Source organism: Schistocerca gregaria, chromosome 3 (genome assembly GCF_023897955.1).
Source record: "Schistocerca gregaria isolate iqSchGreg1 chromosome 3, iqSchGreg1.2, whole genome shotgun sequence".
Taxonomy (NCBI): Eukaryota; Metazoa; Arthropoda; class Insecta; order Orthoptera; family Acrididae; genus Schistocerca; species Schistocerca gregaria.
This window is the reverse complement of record NC_064922.1, coordinates 817,173,359-817,198,286: the sequence shown is the minus strand read 5'-3', so window position 1 is coordinate 817,198,286 and position 24,928 is coordinate 817,173,359. Positions and strand designations below refer to the sequence as shown.

At 38.1% G+C, this 24,928-nt stretch overlaps 1 protein-coding gene across 2 annotated transcripts in view; it reads right to left on the bottom strand.

The window, feature by feature from the left end:
- Window positions 1-19,296: 19,296 nt before the first annotated feature.
- The window catches only part of LOC126354428 (nuclear pore complex protein Nup98-Nup96), a 138,070-nt gene continuing 132,438 nt past the window's right edge, over window positions 19,297-24,928 (bottom strand). For both annotated transcript variants that reach the window (XM_050004066.1, XM_050004065.1), the window contains exon 17: window positions 19,297-23,072. In XM_050004066.1, the coding sequence (XP_049860023.1) occupies window positions 23,058-23,072 (15 nt within the window). In that variant the 3' untranslated portion in view covers window positions 19,297-23,057. The remainder of the gene's footprint in view (window positions 23,073-24,928) is intronic.

The following is a 24,928-nucleotide window of genomic DNA, read 5'->3' as shown; positions in this document are numbered from 1 at the left end:
TGTGAGAAAGAGGATAGTGGTGATGTGTCCACAAATGGCTCCTGATAACAGAATAGCAAAATTTATTGATCGACTGCTATACATTGATCTTGGCCATCTGGGCAAGGTTTGCTTTCCTCTTAACATTCTTGGCAGCAACTAAGATGGCTTGCAGATGCTCACATGTGCATCCGCTGTGGCGACTGTAGCTGCACTGGCATTACTGGAATACACTACAGTCTTGCTTGGTCCTACAGCATCAGGTGGAGCCATGGGCTTCTGATGTGATCACAGCAGTGAGGGGGCATGGCAGTGGCAGCAGTGGAACAGGTCCTGCACCATCTCACTGACCCTCCTCAGCGGCAGAGGGCCAGGGGCACCATCTCCAGACTCCACAATTTTTCCACCAGTGCAGTTAACCAACGTCTTCAGGTGCAGCAAACACACTGCTGAGGCTCTGACCAAAGACTCATATTTATGCCAGCCAGGTAACGAACAAACAACTTCGATAAACGCAGTTGCTGTTCATTATGTTGTGCATTGCCATCGGCCACCCGAGTGCCCTGTCAGGGAGACACCTGCCAATATACATGTCTGCACTGGCATGTCCCCATTCCTGCCATTGTCATCAGAATACCTATGTCACCATCGCAGTGTCATCCTTTGTAGGACCAACACTTCCTGTTTATGGTCGCTGTGATTTTGACATGGGCAGCACTGGATCCCGTATTGTGTTAAGTTGGTATCCTGTGTTCCTGATAACATGTTAGTTGAGCTGTGAATTGCTACTGTTTCTTTAATAATGCTGTCCCATTACGAAAATGTCAACAAGAGAATTTTAGTGTTTTTGTATTCCATACTGTCCCCTGTACCAAGACGCATCCGTCTTCCATGGTGCGACAAGTTTGTCCAATATACATCCCACAGCTAAACAGGATCTTATAAACATCAGGACTTTTTAAACTAAGATAATCTTTCACTGAGCCTAAAAGAGCTACGAGTTTCATTGGCAGATACATACTTACTGCTTTGGCCACACAAACCGCAGTTATTCTTTGACCTCACCAATCAACCTCCTCGGTCGACGTATTCTTCTTCCGACAGCCCCAGCGTACTCATATCCTCTCTGACATGATCTGTCCATCAGTCATCGTCTTTTGCTAATATCTTCTTCCACTACCTGCCTAATGATCTGGCCTTCTCGATGCATTACATGTCCATACCACTTCAGTCTTCTTTCTTTGATCACTGCCACAATGTCCATCGACTTGTACAGCTCCTGCAATTCACAGCTATTTCTTTTCCTCCATTCATCTCCATCCTTCACTGGCCCAGGAATTGTCTGAGGAAGGCACTCTCAAATGTCATGTTTTCTTTCGCTCTTTTGGGTGATGGTCCAGGTCTCTGCTCCATATGAGACTACAGGTTGTATTGTGGCCTTGTAGATCTTGGTCTTTGAGGATCTCGATAGAAGCCAAGACAAACAGCTTTCCTAGAGCAAATCTTGACCTGTTTCCTGCTTGTATTTGTGCGGTAATTTCCTTGTCTATCTCATTCCTTTCATGGAGTATAACCTCAAGACATTTAGTACTTTACTGTTTCAAAGACTTTGCCCTCCACCTTTAGGGGTCTGTCTCATTTTCTCTGCTAACTACGAGGTATTTTGTCTTATCCATATTCAACTTCAACAATATGAAAGACATATTTAACTATGTTTCTCCAATAACCTTCCTATCTTCAGAGAAACACTGCTGACATATGGCAGTATGACCATTCCTCTTTGTACTTCACTTTCTTCCATCTCGTTACTTTGTCTAACATATATGGCCTTAAGGCACAGTGAATCTTTTGTTCAGAATATCTACTCTGAAAATATGATATGGAGATGGTGTAGTTAATCAGATAAACTGTCTGAATCTGATGTGTCTCATGCTCCGTGGCCCATTGTTCTAAGGATGCCACTTCATTGTGAAGCATGGTGACAAATGGTGGCTTGCAAGTAAAAGTTCTTGAGTGTAGGTTTACATGTTACACGACCGAAGATAACATCCATCCTCTTTCCTCCACACCAAGTCCAGGAACAGTAATTCGCCATCTCTCTCCATCACCATTGTAAACCTGACGTTTAAATTAGGAGAATTTAGAAGTTGTAACATTCATCAATGCAGTGCCATGGGCCAGGTAACAAAAATGTCATCCACATATTGCCAAAAGTATGTAGGTTTCAACTCTACTGACTGGAGTGCTCTCTCCTCAAAATCCTCCATACATAGATTGGCTGCAATGGATGACAAGGAACTAACAACTGTGACACTGCAAGTATGTGCAAAGTATTGGTCATTCATTCAAAATAAGTTAAGGTGAGTAGATGCTCAAACACATCAAAAAGTTACCCTTCCAGCTACTTGCCAATGAGCAATAGTGATTCCTACTACGACACTCGAGTGAAAAGTGAGACCTTGTTGAAACTAATGAGAATGCTGGTTTAAGTCAAAAACTCTTAAGCCAATGGACAAAAAGTTCCGAGATGCAAATGTGGTGCTCACATTTTACCACTAAATGGCTCAACTGCACTGCTAGATGCTCTGCCAGATTGTATGTTGATTCACCAATATTATAAACAATTGTCCAACCTCAGGGAAATTGATGTATTCTGGGAGAAATAGGTGCCTGTGTATGAACTCTCTTGGCCAAAACATCAAAGATCATGCTGTTCTTGCATTCAGTAAGAATGTCATTCAATTTAATTGCTACTGTCAATTTTGCAACTAGGGTATGCAAATGCTCTGCGGCTGCTACTGATAGTATCTGTAGATAATTCTTGGGAAAAAAAGAGTCTTATCACAAAACCAATAGTAAATGGACTATCTGATCACGACATGCAGCATCTTGTGTTAAATCTTGAACCTTGTCAGGATAGAAAAACCTATTAAATCTGTGCTCAGAGTGATAATAAATCAGTCAAAAATTGAGATTTTAGGAGATTTCTCAGAAACATGGACTGGATGGATGTTTACTTCCTCTTTTGAAGATGGTTTTCCTCTAAAGGTAATGCAAATCAAACGAAGTCTAAAAATAAACAATGGATTACACAAAGAATAAAGATATCATGTGTGACAAAAAGGAGACTGTGTCTACTCTCTAGGATCAGATCTGATGTTAGCATTGTAATGCTTTACAAAGAATACTGCAAAACTGAAGCAAATAATCCATAAAATCCTCAAAATCTAAGTATTCTAGTAGTTATGATCACATATCAACGAACTTAACCAATGAGTGCTCATGCGAGTTGAGTTCCCTTGTATGTTATTTGCATAGTTATCAGTGGAACATTTCCAGACTGCCTAATATATGCAAGTTAAGCCTCTTTACAAGAAGGGGGATAAAGAGATACTATCAAACTATTCACCAATTTCCCTTTTGCTAGCCTTTTCAAACATATTCAGGTGTCTACTTAAGCATCTGACTGCAAATAATATATTGTACAAGTCACAATTTGGGTTTCTTATGGGATTCCTAAGGTTTCTGATATAGAGGATGCTATTTACATATGCAGTGAGAATGTACTTAATTCATTAGACAACAAATTAGAGGCTACTGGTATTTTTTGTTGCCTATCATAAGCCTTTGACTGTGTGAATCACAGTAGCCTTTTAAGTAAATTACAATACTATTAGGTCACAAGCAGTGCTGTGAAATGGTTTGAGTCTTATCTAACAGGAAAAAAGGGTGCCATTGCAAAATATCTGTGCAATAATCAGTAAGTCTTCATCTGATTTGAAATTAATGACATGTGGCGTTCCTTAAGGTTCCATCTAGGATCAATTCCCTATCATTAAACTTTGAAAAGACCCACCATATGCACTTCAGAACTTATAACAAAATTTCCTTCCAGCATGTGTATAATATGTGAACACTTGCAGATTGAAGAGATTGACAGTGTTACATTTCTGGGATTACAACGATAATACATTCAGTTGGGAAAGGTATACCACAGAATTGCTGAAGTGCATAAATAAGTCTGTAATTGCATTGGGAATGATGTCAAATGTAGGAGATATACATATTTAAAAAACTTGCATACTTTGCTTACTTTCATTCTATTATGTCATACAGATTCACATTTTGGGGTAGCTCATCAAAATGACCAAAAGTTTTTACATGCACACTGTGTAATAAGAATCATTTGTGGCGTATATTTAAGAATATCATGTACAAATCTGTTCAAGGAATTTTGTATTCTAACCACTGCTTCTCAGTGTATTTCTTTCTTAATGAAATTTGTTTCACGTAATATATCTTTAATTCCAATCAACAATTCAGTACCTAGTATCAATACTAGGAATAAGAACAATCAATACTAGGAATAAGAACAATCAATACTAGGAATAACAAGTCTGCACAAAGACCTAAAACCACTTTCCTTGGTCCAAAAAGGCGTCCAACATTCAGGAACACACATTTTCAATAAATTTCCAGCAACCATTAAAAACTTGGTTTCAGGTACACCACAGGTTAAACAGAGTTTTTCATTCCGAGATTGCATTAATTCTCTAAATATTAGCAGTTCCAGTTTACTGTAACATATCCACCTATTTTGAGAATCTCCTGACAAATAATCAGGGTAGTGATTATTATATCCAAATATTTTATGTTTTTTATGTTATACTCTCCGACATGTTCCACACTCATAAGAATCATCTCATTTTTGGGTCTATGGAATGAAAACTTGGGTCTATGGAATGAAAACTGAATCTAATCTAATTTAATCTAAACTAGTCTAATTTTCAGAAGCTCTAAAGTTGTTCATTGTATTTTGGTCACAGGGGCCCTTGTTCAGACAATGATATGCAGTGTCTTTCAATAAATGATTCATCATGCCCAAGTACATTGGTCTTGGGTGGATGACAGTTTCACTGTCTTTACCTGCTGGAAACATCACAATATTAGGATCATCATGTAGAGATCACAGCACTGACCTCTCTGCAGCCAAGATGATATTCTGAGGCACTGGTGCCCACATCAGAGCATGGCAAGTCTCCCACCTAGTTTTCTTGACAGAATTCTTGGCCAATTTCAGGATTCCCTGTTCACCAGAGATAATTATTTTCAAAATGGTTGGAGCCCTCAGAGTGAGCATGAAGTTCAGCCCCTTCTCCTAAACTTAAACCACCACATCAGGGTGGTGTTTGACCATAACGGTGCACAAAGCCGTCTATGAAGTTTATCTTCTAAAATTTCTTCTTGTGGAAACTGTCCTCTGAAGTGATGAAATTTTCCAGTCACATATGATGTGTCATTCTCTCTCTTCCAGTCATGCCCAAGTGGTGCTATCAACTCAAGTCTCTGAATCTTCTGCAAGTCGTGATGAAATCATAAGATGAAGGGCCATTAGATATCTGGATATGAAGTCCATCACTTCAGGGACCACAGTTTCGGCAGTGCATCCAGTGTTACAGGATCATTCAGCAGAACTCAGTGTCAGCAATGACCTCTGTGGTAGACATACAGGTGTTGTGCATCATGGAGAGGATTCTACTGTTGAGAAAAAACTCCTCCACCACACACCATAAGATGAAATTTGGGTGGTACGGATTTGATTTCTCAATATAGTCTCCGTATAAGACACTAAGAACATCTCACAAAGCTGATGTATTTCTTCTATGGTCCTGTTTCAGTTCCTACAAAACGTACATAGGTATCTAGGTACTTTTGAGCAAACAAAACATCTATACCGCAAATCGCACAGTGCACTACCAAGCAACGAAAGGTGGACGAGTTTGTGTAGTTTCCATGTTGGAGTGAGGTATACTCTACTCCGTTCAAAATTTGATACCATGCAGGCACTACTAAGCACACTATAATCAAAGGTACAGCAGTAACATGTCTTTAATCATTGCTCTGGAGAAGAATTTATCTCCCTCCACCTTTATGAAATTGGTAGGCTTCCTTGTGATGATGTAGTTTTTTTAGACAGGGGAGGGGTTTACCATTATAGATCGGGCAAAGAGACTGTTGTACAGAAAATTTAGGTCAGTGTTGCTGGCAACAATCACATACACACAGGTCAATTGAGGACTTTACAGTGCAGGTTCTAAACAGGCCATTCCACCTATTTTGGGGATAAAAGTCTGGAACATCTGTTAAGGGCTTTGATCTTCATGAAAAAACATTCAACTTATCTTCATTACAGTTGTTTGTGAACCCCTTTTCTGCTACACAGCCATGCCTTGGAAAGACATAGCATTTAGATTTACACAACAGAAGGGAATGATTGGCTTGACCCAGGTCTCTAGAGGAAGCATAACATTTACTCAGTGCAGTTTGTGTGAGGAAATCACTGGTAGGAACAACACCTGGGTCAACACCTGCCCAGTAACAATGCATATGGAATGCTCTGATGGGTGTAAAAGGTCGAAGTAGATCAAACTGATGCAGGTAGCAAGTGGGATGTTGCCACTAGCACTAGTTGGTTTTTGCAATGGCCATACCACAAATGAAGGAGTGGAGGGTACACCAATCTTGCTAAATACAAGAAAAATAACACAAGGTGTGCGAGAAAAATAATGAGACTGACTATTGATCAATCAAAGTTTTAATTTTTGCAAGCAATATTGTCCCCTTCAAAATAGTTTCCTTTGGGGCATATAACCTGGATGAGTCACCATTTCCAGTCTTGTTAGCACCACCGAAAGGCTTCAAGTGGTAGGGCCTGGTACGTTCTTTTGAATGGTCTCCGGAGTCCCAAAATGACATCCTTTTAAGATATTTTTCAATTTCAGAAAAAGTTACATGGGCTCAGATCAGGTGAATAGCAGGAGCTATGGAACAATAGGAATGCCTTTATAGGTTAAAAATTCCATGATGGAAGTGGTTGTGGCATGGCATATTGTCATGATGCAGTATCCACTAGTCTGCAATGTCTGGCCTCACTTGAGTCACCCTTTTCACCAGCCTTTCAAGGACATCTTTGTAAAACACTTGATTGACAGTTTGTTCAGGAGAAACAAATTATTTATACATAGTACCCTTACTGTCAAAAAAGCCAATCATCATACGGTTTTTATCTTAAATTTGCTCATTTGAGCTTTTTTCAGTCAAGGAGATGACTCAGTGTGCCACTGCTCACTTTGCCACTTTGTCTCAAGATCATTCTAAAAACTCCACGATTCATCACCTGTGGTCAAATGTTTAAATCGCTCATTGTCATTGGCAATCAGTTCGAAACGATCAACACACGTTTCTTTTGTCATTGTGAGGTTTTTTGACATCATCTTGGCATAAACCTTTTGCATGGGCTAAACATCAGTCAAAATTTGGTATATGATTAAAGTGTTTATCAGATCACCAATCATCCTTATCGTTAAACTTTCGTCTGATCTAACAAGAGCATGCTTACGTTTGACTTATTCTTCGGTTTTTGAGTGAGGTTCACCTTCAATGTACACCGGCCTTCCAAATATGATTTGTACCACTGAAAAACTTGTGCACTTGAGAAGAATGTTCCCCATAGGCCTGTTTCAACTTTTCAAAGGTCACACTTGTGGATTCCCTAAGTTTAATGCAAAACTTGATAGCATAATGTTGCTCTAAATTCTGGTGTTTCATTTTCATAACAGACAACAAAAACAAAACTTCACTGATGGCACTCTCAAAAATCATCGTGGAAACGTCCCCCAGGCTATCCATTCTTCCAAGCATGTTAGTTCTGCGAGATTCGCAAAAGAGCTTCTGTGAACATTAGACGGTAGGAGACGAGTTACTGGTGGAAGTAAAGCTGTGAGGACTGTCTGGCATGATCATACGGCGCAGATGGTAGAGCACTTGCCCGCAAAAGGCAAATGTCCCGAGTTCAAGTCTCGGTCCGGCACACAGTTTTAATCTGCCAGGAAGTTTCATAATGATGGCTGTTTGGAGCTGAACTCTGACGGAGCATTTGGAAGGGATGAACATATTAGTATACACAAGTAGAACAACACAGCACTGCCAAATTGCTGTGTTGTCAGTCTCACTACTTTTCTCACACATGCATGTGCATGCCATCAGAACAGTGTGTACTATTAATGTTAGCAGCACTAATGATACGTTACACCAATTATAAGACTAATTTAGTGTAGTGGATCAATTAATGTTAGTTAATTACACCTAATGATATAAACACACAGATAAAAATAAACGATTGCACTCGCCATTATCCTGCCATCATCCGACAATGTGTTGTATAACACAAACTTGGAGACAGTGGTTCTCAAATATTTTAATCTTTCAGAAGCAAGATCCTCACATATCATCAGATATGACTTTCTAGGTTCTTCCTCATTCTGACCTTTGCCTATAATATTCAAACTTCACAATTATCAGTCTAAGATTTATATAACGCAGAGTCCCACCCTGTTTTATGTCTTATGCCATGACATTACACTTTCATTTTCCATATGATGTGGAATCCAAAATTTTCGCGACTGGTGCTGCTATCTGGAAGTAGAAGTAGTAGATATTTGCACCGCTAGGTGGCGAGAGCTGCAAATCTGGCATTCAGCTGGGAGGATGTGTTGCGTGTCCACAGTGATTTCCGTAATACTCTGTGTTTGGTGTGTGGAGATTTTTCGATGGATCTGCGAACAGAACAGCATGTGTGTATCAAATGCTGTACGAATCTCAAGTAAAGTGCTTCAAAGACCCTTGCAATGATTCAGCAAGTGTTTGGGGGACAGGGCTCACAACCCAGAGACAAAGCAACAATCGTCCCAGTGGAAGAGCCCAGGCTCTTAGGTCTTAGAGTGTCAAAACAGCTAGACAGGTGAAGAGCAAAGTGAATTGTGCACAAACAATTCATCCCACCCAACCAAACCGTGAATTCCTTGTACTACTGTGATGTTTTGGGATGGCTTCATGAAAACGTGTGGTGACGATAGCTCAAGCTCTGGCGTCAAAGGAACTGGCTGCTGCATCACGACAACACACCTTATGACACGTCCTTGCTCACCAGGACCTTTTTTGGCAAAAAACAACATGGCGGTTGTACCCCACCCATTGTACTTGCCAGATTTGGCACCTTGCGACTTCGTGCTATTCCGAAAACCAAAACTTGAAGTTGAAAGGCTGTTGGTTCAACACGAGAGAGGATTCAAGAAGCATCGCTGGCGGTGGTGAACACCCTCAAAGAACAGGACTTCCAGAAAATGTTTTTCGAGGATGATGGTGACCATTAGTCCAAAGGTGAGATTTTCGATAGATGGCAGCACCAGTCCCTAAAAATTTTGGATAGCACCTCGTATTAGCAACAGCTGCTAAATTGTATAGTTGTGCAAAATGCTGTGCGTTTATTTTGTTCTCCCTTTGTATCTGTGTATCAAAATAATTTGCAATGTGGGCTCTGTAGTTCAGCAGTGGCGCCATTTCGTTTTGCAAGATTATTAAATTCTCCACAAACTGTATTTTGATTCTTATGAAAAAACCTGTATAATGTAACTTCATTTATAATTAACATGAAAAATAGTGACTTCAACAATACCTAGGTCATTCCATATGGAAATTACACCTGAATAGCAAGTGCGATTAACAGTGAAAACTTTTAAGCCAAATGTTAGAGATCAGTTCCGAGGGACAAACCTAACAATGACTTATGGCAGATACTGATATCTTCTTCATAAATTTTTAAAAATCTTGTGCTATGACATAAAAGCTTCAGCTGAAAATAGTGTGTGTCTGGATTTTTTATATATTTTTTGAAATAACACAAAGGAACAAACAATTGCATGCCCACCAGAGTAAAAGATATCCACAGAGCACAAGACCTGTCTCATGTACAAGCATAATAATAAAATGGGAGGGACTTCCTTTGTTTGGAGTATGGTACTTTCTGGGTATGAGGACCTTTATGAAGATTAGTGTGGAAACTTTTCTTTAGGAATTCTGATTCCAGGATGTTTTCGTGTCATCCAATTTATGGTTAATATTTTGTACTTATCAAGACACGCATGATTATTTCACACACGCCACAAAAACCAAATAACTTTGTTATAACACACATCACCTACATCAATATTGCACAAATAAGAGCTCTGACACAGGAGCAGGTAAAAACACCCATTGATTTAGAAATTGTGATAATCATTGGAGATAGCGTTTACACATTCCATTCCTTGCTGCAGAACTGGGAGCTGTAAAAACCGTTACAAAAAAAAAAAAAAAAAAAAAAAAAAAAAAAAAAAAAAAAAAAAAAACCCACAACTGTCCAAGGCTGTATTTATCGCAAGCTCACAACAGAGAATTTTCAGACAGGTGGGTCTGAGCTGGAAGAGCAATCACAACAGTCAAATAATTAGCACAAAGCATTCTACAGAGATGGTTATGTTTATATTAAGAGGGGACAAAGTCAAACTAAATGTAAGTGGTGGATTATAACAAACCTTAGTTGCTGGTTTGTCTGACTGGTGATTGCAGAAGACACAATTTAGATATCACGTAGTGAAATTCCCCATATAATTCAAATGGTGCTGGAGAAATTCTGCATCTTTTGAACAGAATAATAGTGATGGGAATAAATAAGGTCTCAATTTGTGGTAGAAATTACATGTCACAAAATATGGTTCAGCACACCATGACTCGATGTCAATGGGACATCATTTTATGAAACATTTTATTTTAACAGATGCAGAAAGTATAAACTGTTATAAGAAAGTTAATATATTTAAAATCTTGTAACGCACCACCTTAAAGATGAAAATCTTTAAGAAGCCACAATTTTTCAGCAATTCTACTTTACCATTACAGCTGCTGGAGCTTTCCAATGTAGAGCATCACCTCACCCCACAAACCTAGAATTCCGATATTTGAAGAGTTTCAACAAAATCTTTTTAATTTGGCTACTGTGCACTTACCTCCAAAAACAGTAAGTAAACACACACACACACACACACACACACACACACACACACACACACACACACACACACAGCGAATAAGTTCTCAGCTCTGCAAACAAAGAATCAAATTTTACACAGCACTTACTTGCTGCAGTTTATCCTTGAAAATGACAAGGTGGTCACCTGTCGAAATATCAGCAGTTTTCAACAATGTAAGCTGGCTGCATTCCCCTAACTTATTTGTACAATGTGTCTGCTGAACACATTGCGCCAACACTGCAGCTTAACTGTGGTGAGGGGTTACACCGAGGCAAGTAGACAAGGGGAGAAAGGAGGTGGGATGTGGGACAGAGGATTGGGGAATGGTGGCTGACAGCTGGGAGGGCGATGCAGCAGGGGGCACAGGAAAGGAATGTGGCACTGGCAAGAGTGCCAGTGATATCACTCATTCTAGGTGCAGGCAGGGAACTTGTTCACAAGGTACAATATATGTCAGTGGAGAGAGGGGGAGATAGAACAGAGGAAAGAGGTACTGTGAGTAAGAGGGTTTGGGTGGAAGATGAGTGAAGTTAAGTGTTCTGAGGTAGAAGTGGTGGTGGGTGTGGTGTTAGTAGAGATTGAGATCAGGTGGTTTACTACATCCATGTAACAAGGGCACCTCCCATCCAGGTAATCCAGAGAAGATGGGGTTGATTGAAAGAATCAAAATGGCATTGATTGTGAAGCAGCCAGTGATATCTAGAATTTCATATTCAACAGCAGGTCCCACCAATGTGTGGTCAACTCTACTCCTGGCCACAGTTTCGTAGTGGCAATTCATTTGGGTGGACAGCTGGTTGGTGGACATGCCCACATATTATTCTGTGCAGAAATTACAGAAGGGCTGGTATGTGACACAATTTCTCTCACAGGTGGTCTTGTCTCTAAGTAGGATAGGATATGCCTGTGATGAGACGGGTGATGGATGTGTTGGGTGGCTGTACCAGACAGATCTTATACCAGGATCTTCCATTAAGGCGAGGTCATTGGGAGTGGATGGTATGTAAGGATGGACTAGGCTATGGTGTAGAAGAGCCCCATTTAGATTGACAACTCTTCAAACTCTTTTAGAATGTGCACACAAATGCCATGTATGTAAATGTACGAAGTGAAATATGCCAGGAGGAAACTCTCGATCCACCTGAAACTGTTGAGAAGTTGTTCTAACACTGCAGTACTCCAGAATGTGATAGATATTTTATGTCTTGAACAAGAAAAAAATTTATATAATTACACAGAAGTCACCTACATCCGTGGAGGGTAAAACAAAAAAAAAGCTGAAAAATCAAGCCTGTGAAAAATGTGTTCACAACTCTAAAAAAGTGCTACTCTTTTTTTAAAAAAAGTGCTACTCTTGTTTAAAAAATAAATATGCATTATTTACTTACAGCTGTACAATAATTGTTTGTAAATACATGTCACCTTAGCTTTATAAACCGTCCATTTAGTGGAGTTTCATCTGCCTAGTATGTTTGTGGTATAACACAGTGATACTGCGGAAATTCAAGTAGAGACCAGTTAAGTTTTGAAGTGTACACAGAGTTGCCAGATAATTGAGCTTGGCTGCCAAATGTTCATCTGGATGTATGTATTACCTCACAATGGTACCTTTTTTTGCTATCAATATCAATGGTATAATTAAGCTTAAAATACATTAAAGTGAGTCACTGCCTTTTTGTTTTTATCATGAGAATCACTCTTACAAAGCCTGTCTAATAAAGATGTATGCCCACAGTAGTCTCTGTCCTTATGGCACCTCTTAACTAATATTTGTGTGTGTCTACATTTTTGTGTGTTGAAATAAACATAAAATGTGGTGCAAGCAACTGAAAAAGTTTACACTTTAAGGATCTCATGCTGAAAACTTACACCAGGTATTATAGTGTCATTCCAGAGTGATGCTCCAGTACTGTTAGAGTCTGATTTAAAGTAGTTGTCACTTGACAGGCAACAGGCTGCAGGGCTCCCGCCACCAATAAACCAATGGCAGCCGGCGCTGTCGGCTGCCACTGTGTTGCCACTTCGCTCTGCTGAGTTGACTAAGGCATTGTGCCCGCCAGTCTTCAGCGAGCCATTGTAGACGTGCGGGTGAGAGATTTGAGTGACTTAACTTCGCGTGTTTACGATGTCTGATGAAAGCAGTCGCAAGAGAGGGAGGCCGAGGCTGCACACTCCTCGGAAAGCTCCAAAAGTGGCAGACATGGTGTCGTTATACGCAGTCAGGTGCGTGAAGACGTGTGTTCCTTAAGGGAGTATTTTGAGAGAGAGAGAGAGAGAGAGAGAGAGAGAGAGAGAGAGAGAGAGAGAGAGAGAGAGAGAGAGGGATGCAGGAGGGCCTCTCGTTCCTTTGGATAAGGTGGTGAAGCGAACCGCAGCTGCTCTGCAAGTTAGAAGAATCTGCAAGGAGAAATTCATGAAAGAAGGCTAAAGTGAATCATCTAAATTGGATACACCTGGGAAAAAGAGGCAACTAGAGAAGAGAGTCACAAAACTTGACTCTTTTCAGGAAGATGCCATCCGTCGCCAAATATACGCATTTTATTTGAGGAAGGAGTATCCAACACTCAAAAAACTACATGCTACCCTCACAGCGGCTGACCTGTTTCAGGGTAGTAAATCGTCTTTGTTATGAGTCGTTAAAATGTTAGGATTCCGCTATAAATCCGTCTCTGGCAGAAAGTTACTAATGGAACGCCAAGATATTGCAGCCTGGCGATGCCGCTTTCTTAGAGAATTAGTGGGGACAAATTTTGATTCGTTTGGCTTGATGAAACATGGGTGAATGGAGGATACAATTAAAAAAAGGCTGGACAGACGGCACCATCAGCGGAAGTATGGCAGCTCCTATCGGCAGAGGAAAAAGGATAATTGTAGCACATGCCGGAAATTCAAAAGGTTTCATTCCAAATTGTCTGCTGCTATTCAGTTCAAACAAGACCTCCGCTACCACGAAGAGATGAACCACAATACTTTTGTGAAATGGGTTGAAGACTGTGTGCTCCAGAACTTAACAAAAAATTCTATCATTGTTATGGATAATGTTCCTTATCATTCAGTAATACAAGACAAGGCACTCACAAAGGCCTTACAGAAACGTAAGGTGCAGTAATTTCACAAGGGCAGAATTATTAGAACATGTATCGCATCACAAGCTGAAGAACCCGATTGATATTGTGGATGAAGAGAAAAAAAAAAAAAAGGAGAGAGAGAGAGAGAGAGAGAGAGAGAGAGAGAGAGAGAGAGAGAGAGAGAGAGAGAGATAGAGAGAGAGAGAGAGATAGAGAGAGAGAGAGGCATAAAGTGCTCAGATTGCCTCCTTACCATTGCCATATCAACGCAATAGAGCTGATTTGGGCTCAGGTTAAACGGCATATTGCTGCAGAAAATAAGAAATTCACATTAACCGAAGTGGAACGCCTTTTGAAGTTGAAATTGTGACCTCAGAAGACTGGCAGGAGGTAGTGCATCACGTGAAAGGAGTGATACAGGACGCATGGAACAATGAAGGTATCTTACAACGAAGTGTCGAAGATTTGATTATATCTGTCAATACGAGCAGCGAGATGGATAGTTCCACTGACTCTGACTGAATTAAGCGGTGTTTTCGCATTGTCTGATTAGTGTGTAGTGTTCTTACTGCCATTAAATATTGTGTTTGCGAATTTATTTCGATTAATTATTTTTATTGTGAGACTAAGAAATACTGTTTGGCCAGCTCTCGTCATCTCCTTACGGTAAGTTAGACTGAATTTTAATTCTATTTCATTTTGTATATACACCAAGATGTTATTCAATGTGTGTAATAGTTTTCGAGATTTTCAATCTAAAGAAGAAAACTTTTCCGGATGCGAAAATTTCTCACACTTCAATAGTTAATGTAACAACGGCCCTAATTAAAATTAAGAAAAGATATTTGATTTGCTTATAGATACCACTGAGACCGATACTATACGTAAATTTGAAAATATTTACATAATATTTATAGGAGATAGAGATTTTCAACGTCATACTTGTTTCAAGTTCAGTACTGATAAGGTTGCTTAAAAATGCTGTTTTCAGAAATTTATATACAGGAAACGTGATGCACTACCAAAACTTTTAAGGATTCTTTGCCGAGTGCATTATTTTGGTAATGAATGGAAAAAAATATTTTGTTGTAACACCAATAGTTTTTCAGTAATGACGTGATAAGTTAGAAGCTGTTTGCGAAATCGAGAATTTAAATGGTTTCAAACAAATTAACATAACTTGCCTCCTTTCTCCCCTCACCCATTCCACCCGAAACAGCCCCTCACTCCAGCTGAGGCGCACTGCCAGCACAATGTAATGTGTGTGTGTGTGTGTGTGTGTGTGTGTGTGTGTGTGTGTGTGTGTGTGTACGTACCTAGTATTTCTGAAAGCTAAATTTGGTTCCTCGGCTACAAAACAAGAGAAAATCATATAACTCAGTATGTCTATTTCACAGATAATTTACATTTTGTTTAGCATTGGTACTCTATTATCAGCTTAAATAAGCAACATTGCACAATGCCTGTAACATCTGTGCATAATTATAAAATTAACTGAAAGTTTCACTAAAGAGCAGTGGTTGTAACAGTACAACCTAAACTGTTTTGTTATCACAAAACAATCACTTTCACATTGTTATGCTTGCTGGTTAGTTTCATCGAAGACTTCTACACTAACTCAGTTGCAACAAAACCAGCTACATTACACTCACAGAAGCACTGAAATAACCATGCTCTCTATTTCATAGTCCACCTCCATAGTGCAGCAGTAGCATTATCACCTACCACGCAAGGCAGCCCACGTTCGACTCCCGGCAGGGGACTGGGTGTTGTGTGTCCATCATTTTCATCCTCATTGACATGCAAATTGCTGAAATGGCATCAACATTAAAAAAAAAAAAATGCCATATGATCATTTTATTTTCGTTTCTATTTGTGAGGCGGAAAGCGAAAAGGGACCTCTTGTAGGAAGAGTAAATTTAGTACAAGCAAAAACATTCAATAATGTGTAAAATATTGATTTTCGTTTCTTATATATTTCCACATGGGAAAAATATATTAAAAACAAAGATTCCAAGACTTACCAAGCGGGAAAGCGCCGGCAGACAGGCACAATGAACAAAACACACAAACACACACACACAGAATTACTAGCTTTCGCAACCGATGGTTGCTTCTTCAGGAAGGAGAGGGAAAGACGAAAGGAAGTGGGTTTTAAGGGAGAGGGTAAGGTGTCATTCCCACATGTGGGAATGACCAGCAACAAACTGTCCATTCGCATGAATGGACACAGACAGACAGTGTTTGTTGGTAATGAGGATCACCCTGTGGCTAAACATGCCTTGGTGCACGGCCAGCACATCTTGGCACAGTGTTACACCGTCCGTGTTATCTGGATACTTCCCACCAACACCAACCTATCCGAACTCCGGAGATGGGAACTCGCTCTTCAGTATATCCTCTCTTCTCGATATCCGCCAGGCCTCAACCTCCGCTAATTTCAAGTTGCCGCCGCTCATACCTCACCTGTCTTTCAACAACCTCTTTGCCTCTGTACTTCCGCCTCGACTGACATCTCTGCCCTTACTCTTTGCCTTTAAATATGTCTGCTTGTGTCTGTGTATGTGCGAATGGATATGTGTGTGTGTGTGTGTGTGTGTGTGTGTGTGTGTGTGTGTGTGTGTGTGTGTGTGTGTGTGTACACCTGTCCTTTTTTTCCCCCCAAGGGAAGTCTTTCCGCTCCCGGGATTGGAATGACTCCTTACCCTCTCCCTTAAAACCCACTTCCTTTCGTCTTTCCCTCTCCTTCCTGAAGAAGCAACCATCGGTTGCGAAAGCTAGTAATTCTGTGTGTGTGTTTGTGTGTTTTGTTCATTGTGCCTGTCTGCCGGCGCTTTCCCGCTTGGTAAGTCTTGGTATCTTTGTTTTTAATACATTTTCCCCATGTGGAAGTTTCTTTCTATATATATGAACAAAAGTCAATTATATCATTAAAAGCAATCAATGTCAGTTTTCGGAAAAGGGACCTCTTGCCATTATGGGGAAATAACATTGGTTCGACAAGAGGTCCCTTTTCTAAATGTCGCAGCTATACATACAGTACTACTCAAAATAGCATCTCTTAAATTTTAGAAGCATTTTAAGGAGGTCAGAGTAATTTCATATAAAAGAAAACCGTTTTGTGATTTCAATAATGCCAAACACCACACATGGTCCTATTTTTGCGAATGCCTACAGATGTTGCCAGTGTATAGTTGGTAGCTCTTAAAGAACAGCTGACATTACAAATTCGCGTATACAGCTTGCTCAGTTTAAAGTACGCAATGTGTGAAGATAGGATTGTGAAAGCACTAAACGATATAGATTCTGAAGTATTTCAAGATTATTTTTCTGAAGGAATGCCAAGTAGTGACAAATCAAGTGATGAGGGACTGGAACCGCAAGGTGATGAGTCAGTTAACCTATCTGATATTTCTTTATTACAAGACATTCTGAGGTTTTATGAAGCCTTAGGTAACAACGATAATGTTATTATTGAAACAGAACGAAATGTTAACAGTGATCAAGTTGTAGATGAGAATGATGGTGTTGAAGACTTTGACCTGCATTAATTTAATTGACTCTCTTGATGCTGACAGAGACCATGCTCTTGTTTCAGAGTTTTTAAAAGCAGGTTGCGGGTGCAAAGTAGAATGTTGCAATTACTATTCAGTCGATGAATATTTGGAAATGTGTCATGAATGTGCTGAGATTGATCATTATGAGAACAATGTCAACACATTAGATCAAGAAATTTTAGGCCAATTGCAGTGTGTAACTTCAGATTCTTCTTTGACAGCTCATAAATATGAAGTACAAACTGAGAGGAAAAAACCACGAAGTAAATACTTAGTTAAAGGTCAACATGTTTATAAAAACACTTACATGTTTACCAACAATATTAAAATTAAAAGACTAAAGTGCCTAACAAAAATGTATAATGGTACAGGATTGATTGTCAAAGCTCATGGTACTGGAAGAACACTTCCTAAGAATGTGACTTCTTTTTCTGATTCAGAGTTTATTGTAAGGTTTTTACACAATTACACAGAACAACATGCCATACTTCTACCTGGGAGACGTAGCACTCAGTATAATGCAAATTTCAAACTTCTACCTTCAAGTGATAATAAAGCTAAAATTTTTGAAACTTACATAGCTTCCTTTACAAATGTTATGCCCATAATGCCAGTATCAAGTAGAATGTTTTGTAATATTTGGAAGGAGATATGCCCAGAAATAGTTGTCATGAAGCCCAAATCAGATCTTTGTGCATTTTGCCAAAGGCATTTCACTTCAGGAACTGCAATGGCTTCAGTGCCTGAAGAAACTAAAATGGAAACTACCGAAAAAAAAATGAGGTCCCATCTACAACTTGTTGCAAAAGAAAGAGTTTTATAAGGGAATTATCAAAATGACGGTGATAGAAGTTCTGTACACCACAGTTTTGACATGGCCCAGCAGGTTCACATACCCAGTAACCCGTTGAAGCCTGGACCTATTTATTTCTTGGTACCATTAAGAATAGGAATATTTGGGGTTATGTGTGAGACTGTGAACAAACAAGTAACCTATATACTCCCAGAAAGTGTAGGAACAACAAAAGGGATCCAACGTTCTTGTCAGTCTTTTCCACAATTACTTGGAAAACTACAGTTATGGAGAAGACACAATGTTCATTCATGCTGACAATTGTGTAGCTCAGAACAAGAACAATATCTTATTAGGATATCCTGCTTGGAGAATCAGTAATAACAAAAATAAGAGAATTGTTTTGTCATTCATGCCAATAGGTCACACGAAATTTGCATGTGACTGGGCATTTGGACTTTTAAAGAAAAGATTTATGGTCACCTATATCTCTTCCATACAAGAATTCGCTGACTGCATTGAGGTATATTGCAAACTGGAAATTGACAGAAATGAATTTGTGTACCGCATCTTCCCCAATGACAATGCACCCACTGGGTTTCCTGCTGCAGTAATCTGGAGATGACAAGACAACGAAAAGAGTACCTTTTTTAAAAACATCGGAACCCATTGCAAAGAGAACTACAAAGACATTCTGTGTCCTGAAGTAGGCTCAGAACGTGAACCAGAAACTCAAGTCAGCGACAGTGAAGATCCTGAAGAAGAACCTGACCAAACAAATATTCCAGAACCAAAGAAGAGGCGAAAATGCTCTTTGGCAACTACAAAATATGGGATCTCAGTAATCTATTTTGGAGGATTTGTGAATCCCAATTTCTTGTGGTTCTAGTCCCATTAATTGCTCCAGGATCAAAATTTGATCCAAAAGATGCCATAACATACTGTAAAAATATAAATATTAGGCCAAAAAAATAAGCACAGGGCTTGCTATATTCTTCTCAACAAGGGGCAAATTTATTTGGTTTCAAATGTATTTACACACTGATGTGATATAGGTCTGAGGGAGTAATCCACTTATTGCGACTTGTTAATTTAAAAAACTCCAAACAACTTGACAAAGGACATTTTAAGTGTAATATATATCCAGAATTTGTTTCTTAAATATGAAAAGTTAAGCAATGATAATAAAGTGAAACTTTAAAAGCCTGTATCTCAAAACACCTTTTTTATGTCATAAATATTCAACTTGCCATAACTTCCTCAAATTTAGAGATGGAAATAATTTTTTTTTTTTTTACAAGTTGTTCAGAATTTAATGCTGAATGTAGAAACTACAAAAACTCAAATTCCTAAATTTTCGCTTTCCACCCCACATTTTACATCTGCCATCCAGAGCTAGTCAGAATCATTAATAAAAATTTGTTTTTATAATAACCGAAAAAGAACAATATAAGAAAGTTTACAATGGATGTACAACAGACAATTTTTGGATAACCATCGCTTGGAGGAGATTGTTAACACAAATGTAGCACAATTTAGTTCCGAGCTACTTTTGTACACTGACAATGCTGGGGCCATGGTTCAAATCAAGCACCGAATTATTCTCCCAACACTTAAAGCACACGAATTAATTTAATTCAAGGCTGGAATAACAGAGGGTCTTTATCTAGTTGTGTATGTATGCAAACAGCTGTACAACATATCTATCATTTTTATCTTGTAAATAACCATAAACAAATTTAAAAATTTTAATACATCATCCCGTTACTCTACTTTTTAATTTTTAAATCAACAATTTGTCTCTGCAGTCCACTGATATATGTTTTAATACTCACATTCAGCATGTATTCACATGATGTTCTTTTCACTGCTTCTGGGCTATCAACTGCACAGCACAGACACACTAATTTAAAAGTTACACTAAAATTTTGAAGACAAGCAAAATACATGAAAACTTTTAATTGTAAAGTTACTTCAGAAGAAGGGAAAAATGGTTGTATGTTTTATAAAACAGTATAGTAAACAATGAGCCATACAGGTATTTCAACCAGACCATTTTACTGCAACTAATCAATACGTAAAATGAGTAGTAAACTTACTGTTTCTTAATAGCAACACCACCTTGATGCCCATTTTTTTAAAAATATTTACATACATTATGAGTTATTACAGGTCTATAACTGCAATTCACTTAACTTCTTCAAATCTAGGTAATTTAATTTTTACTTTACACAACCAATAAAACATGTGTCATTACACATCACTTAATTAGGAGCTTAACTTACTTTTATCTCAATTCTAAACTACACAATGATACCATAAAGCTCAAGTTACCCAGACACAACAACTAATAAAATATTATCCGCAACACTGAAATATTAACTAATGGCAAACTCAAAATCAGCTGTGTTGAGTTATTCTTCACTGCATGTTCATAAACAAAAATTTAGTTTCACTCACATTAATTGCTGTATATGGGTAGGAGAACATTCACCAAATAAGAAAATACCAAATGATATCTACAAAAAATTGATAATTTTTTGGTAACTTATGCACTATGTAATTGTGCTTATTAATAGAATTCTCGTATTTTTTTCAGCAACTGTTTAATTTCATTACAGAAACAGTACGGGTCTAAATAACATTTAGCTTTTCCAGCAAAGGTAATATTCCTATGCATAAAAGTTGCAGCACGCACACAACACAAAAAAAAATTACAAGATACCTTTGAATTCAATAGCATCAACACACAAATGCTGCACCAAGCAACTAGTAAAATCCTCATATATCACAAAATCCACTGATACAATGGTTCTTATTAAATTAAAATTGTAAATAAACCCTAAAATGTAACAAAATAAACATTTTCGCTAAATCTTCGTTGATCCATTATGGATCACGGGACGTTGGTTGGCATGAACTTCTTGATGCAATAATTTACCAACAGCTGCATGTACTGACATACGGCTGTTGGTAAATTATTGCATCTAGAAATTTTAGCTAAAGATCAGTCAGTCTCCCTATCACACACACACACACACACACACACACACACACACACACACACAAAATAAAGAATCAAATATCTATGAAAATCATCGATTTAGAAAGGCGAAACTGGGCACTTGCAACAACTGCAAAGAAGAATGAAGATGTCTATCACTTTAGAGATAAGATGTGAGCAAACACAGCTGTTTAAAACAGATGCCACATGTGATTGTCACACCTGAGACAAATCCTTAGAAGTACTGATACAGCACCACATACGGTGGGAAAACAGCATTCCTCTGCACAAGAGATTTATAATAATAATAATAATAATAATAAATGCTATACACACTGTTTATGGAAAGAAGCTGGGTCCAGAAGAGAGAACTGTCAAGAGTGCTAAATTAAGTTTCTCGTCATTCCTAAATGACAATTAACAAAAGAGCAACAACACTAATAATCATAATAATAAAGTAAAGCATATACAAAGATTTGACATCCAAAGCAAGAATATTATTCAAATTGTACACTTGGAAGACCCACAGGTCACTTTAACAGAATTTTGATATTGCTGCGGCTTCTGGAAAGCATGAAAATGAAATGCAAACATGTCACAAATTATATGGCGTGAATAAGTTTTTTAAATTGTCACATCCGGTACTGAAAAAAAAAAACACAGTCTAAAAATGAACATAATACCAGAATGGTGAACACGCTCAGTCGTTCAGAATAAAATCAGCAAACTCAAGCCAGGAACAAGATCCTAAAACTTAGCTAATGATTTACAATTAATGAAAGAGGAATGAAACAACAATGTGCATTCTAACTTAGCTGTATTATGTTGCACAAGACATATTTAAAACTACAGTAAAACAGAAAAACATGTATTTCTCTCATTTACCTATATGAACTGATCTATAAACTAAAATGTTCTTCAAAAAAGATTTATTTAACAGTAATAATGAGTTATTTGAACAGATATTATAAACAAACTTGAATAACAATAATGTACAGCTTAAATACACTTATCATAGGGGGAAAAAATTACACAGTAAAGTACAACATACCCAGAAACTACCATTATTATTTCTATTTCTATCACGTCAGTCCTAAATAATGATTCATACAGTAATAATAACAGCTTTGTCCATAAAATTGTCAGTGCCTGTATGCTTCATTTTCAGCATGTGTTAAACAATTGTTTTCAATACAATGATAACAGGTAAGCCATTAATGGGCTGCAAATTATCTGACCTTGTCCTATAGCAGAAATAAGAAAGCTGTAATACACAATAAATTTCATTTTTTTTTAAATCTTCAAATGACAATGATGCATACATTACTGACAAACTATATATGTGCTAATCAACTGTTGATAATACAGTTACACATTAACAGTGCAGGCTGCAAGAACTCAAGCACAAGGCATTATAAAATAGTCTGATGAGCCTCATTGCCATGCTTCAGAATACTACAGGGATGACATGGTTGCTAGAAACAACTGATTCAGAAATCAATATCAGAAAGTTACAATAAAAGTCTGAATTTCTTAAGCACTTTCACATCTAGATACATCTCTTATGGATGGATACATTTCTTAGAAAATTTTTAAAGCAATATCAGTTTAATGCTGGAGGAAAGGTAACTAACAGCATGAGATCCTGCTACGTACATTTATTTTCCATGCTGTAAGACATCACAAGTTGCTTGCTGAATACTTCTTGTTAGTTGAAACTCCAAGTTGCAACTGACACTTTAATTCTGCTCAGAAATGATCAACCTGAAAGGACAAATTTTACATGCCGCATTAGAAAGCTATGTGAAAGGCATCACTACATAAAATATCTCATATATGACTTCTCTTAATATACAAATATAGGAAACTAGAAGGAAAGTAGGTAATTAATCAGTCACACTGAATGCTAATCCTTAGAAACAATCTGACATGTCTAATACAACATTACTATAAACACAACATACATGAAAAACACTCCTTTGGTGCCAGTGGGTGAAATATAAGTGATAACATCACATTACAGATATAAAATAATTCGGCTTACACTAGAAGACCATGTTTTGAAATGTGACAACAGAATCATGAAATAAAAGCTGACAGCACAAAGATCAACTTGCAAGCAACATAATAAAATTAAAAGTATTCATTTGCATGAGGAAAAGCAAATGAAAACTAATCTGTGACAAAAATGTTCAGACAACAAAGGTCTTTGAGATTTCACAAGAGTAAATTCAGTAAAATCGTTTAGCTCCTCTCACATCCTGTAGCTCAATGTTCTGCAGACAAGAAGACACTTGCACTTAACACTGAAATAATTGCCACTGTCGTACTTTCCTGCAAGCTTTCTCAGCTATTGTGTATCTTGGTGGTGCAGCAATCAATGATATTACCTTCCTCTGCTGTTGTGGTTACAGAACTTTGTACTTTCAGAATTGCTCATATTCATTATCAAAGATAAATAAATTCACTTGGTAGATAGGTCTTGAAAATGTAACCCGGAAAGACAACTCCAAACCCTTCACTTAAAATTGTTTGTAAACACATCCTTTAAATCACAAGATTCATTAAAAATGTCACAATTTGAACTCAACTACTACGACCATGGTACCAACAAATTCTGAGAGTGTGAAGATTGCTCCTGCCCAAGTCAATTCAGCTAGGTTTATCATGCCTAAATCCATTAGATACTGCTTGATTATATACCAAACGACCCGGTCATTCTCAGGTAGTTCAGTATACACACTCCACTGGTAGACATGCAACAGATTCAAATATCAGGTGATGGTTGCAGCAACTGAAACTTTTGGGCATGCAATGTCATGAAGAATTGTCATACATGGCTATTGGTGACTGCATCACCAGCACAGATAATCGTTATAGTATATGTCTAGTGACTGAATCTAAAATTTTCAGCAACAAGGCCTGCACTGATTTGTGCTCACTGATGTGGAGATGTAACTGCTATCAAATTGCAACTGACTTGTGTTGAGTGTGTGTCCTTGAGAAACTTGAATGTAGGCTCATTCTACGTCAAAATAGACTGTGGCAACTAAGTGTCATATTTTACTTAAATGTGGTATACAGGTATATGTTGGTTTACACGGTCTACCTTTGCATTAAAAATACCTCCCTTGCGTTCACAATAGTTTTCAAATAATTACGTTTAAAATTGCGTTTTCAAGGATGTGTCTCAAGAAATGTATGTACTACGTTTCAGAACAATGAATATGCTTACACATCTAATGATTCTACGATGATGGAATGTGGCATGCACTCACTGAACAGATACAGTTAAAATATTTGCATTTTTAAATTGAAGGTTTTATTGTCATTAGCTTCATTTATTTAATGTACAAAGATAGAAAGATGGAGGTCAACGTCCGATAAGGTGGCATGTTGGGCTGAGGAGGACCATATGAAGCAGATGGGAGAGAAGGTGTTGAGGAATGATACTAGGGTGTCTTGGCTCTGTGTCCAGATCATGAAGACATAATTAACCAAGGAGTCAGACAAGGAGTTTGGGTTTTTTGGAGGTTATGAAGGTTTCTTCTAGCTGGCTCATAAATGGCTTGGCATAGGAGGCTGCCATATGAGTGCCCACGGCCAAGCCATAAATTTTT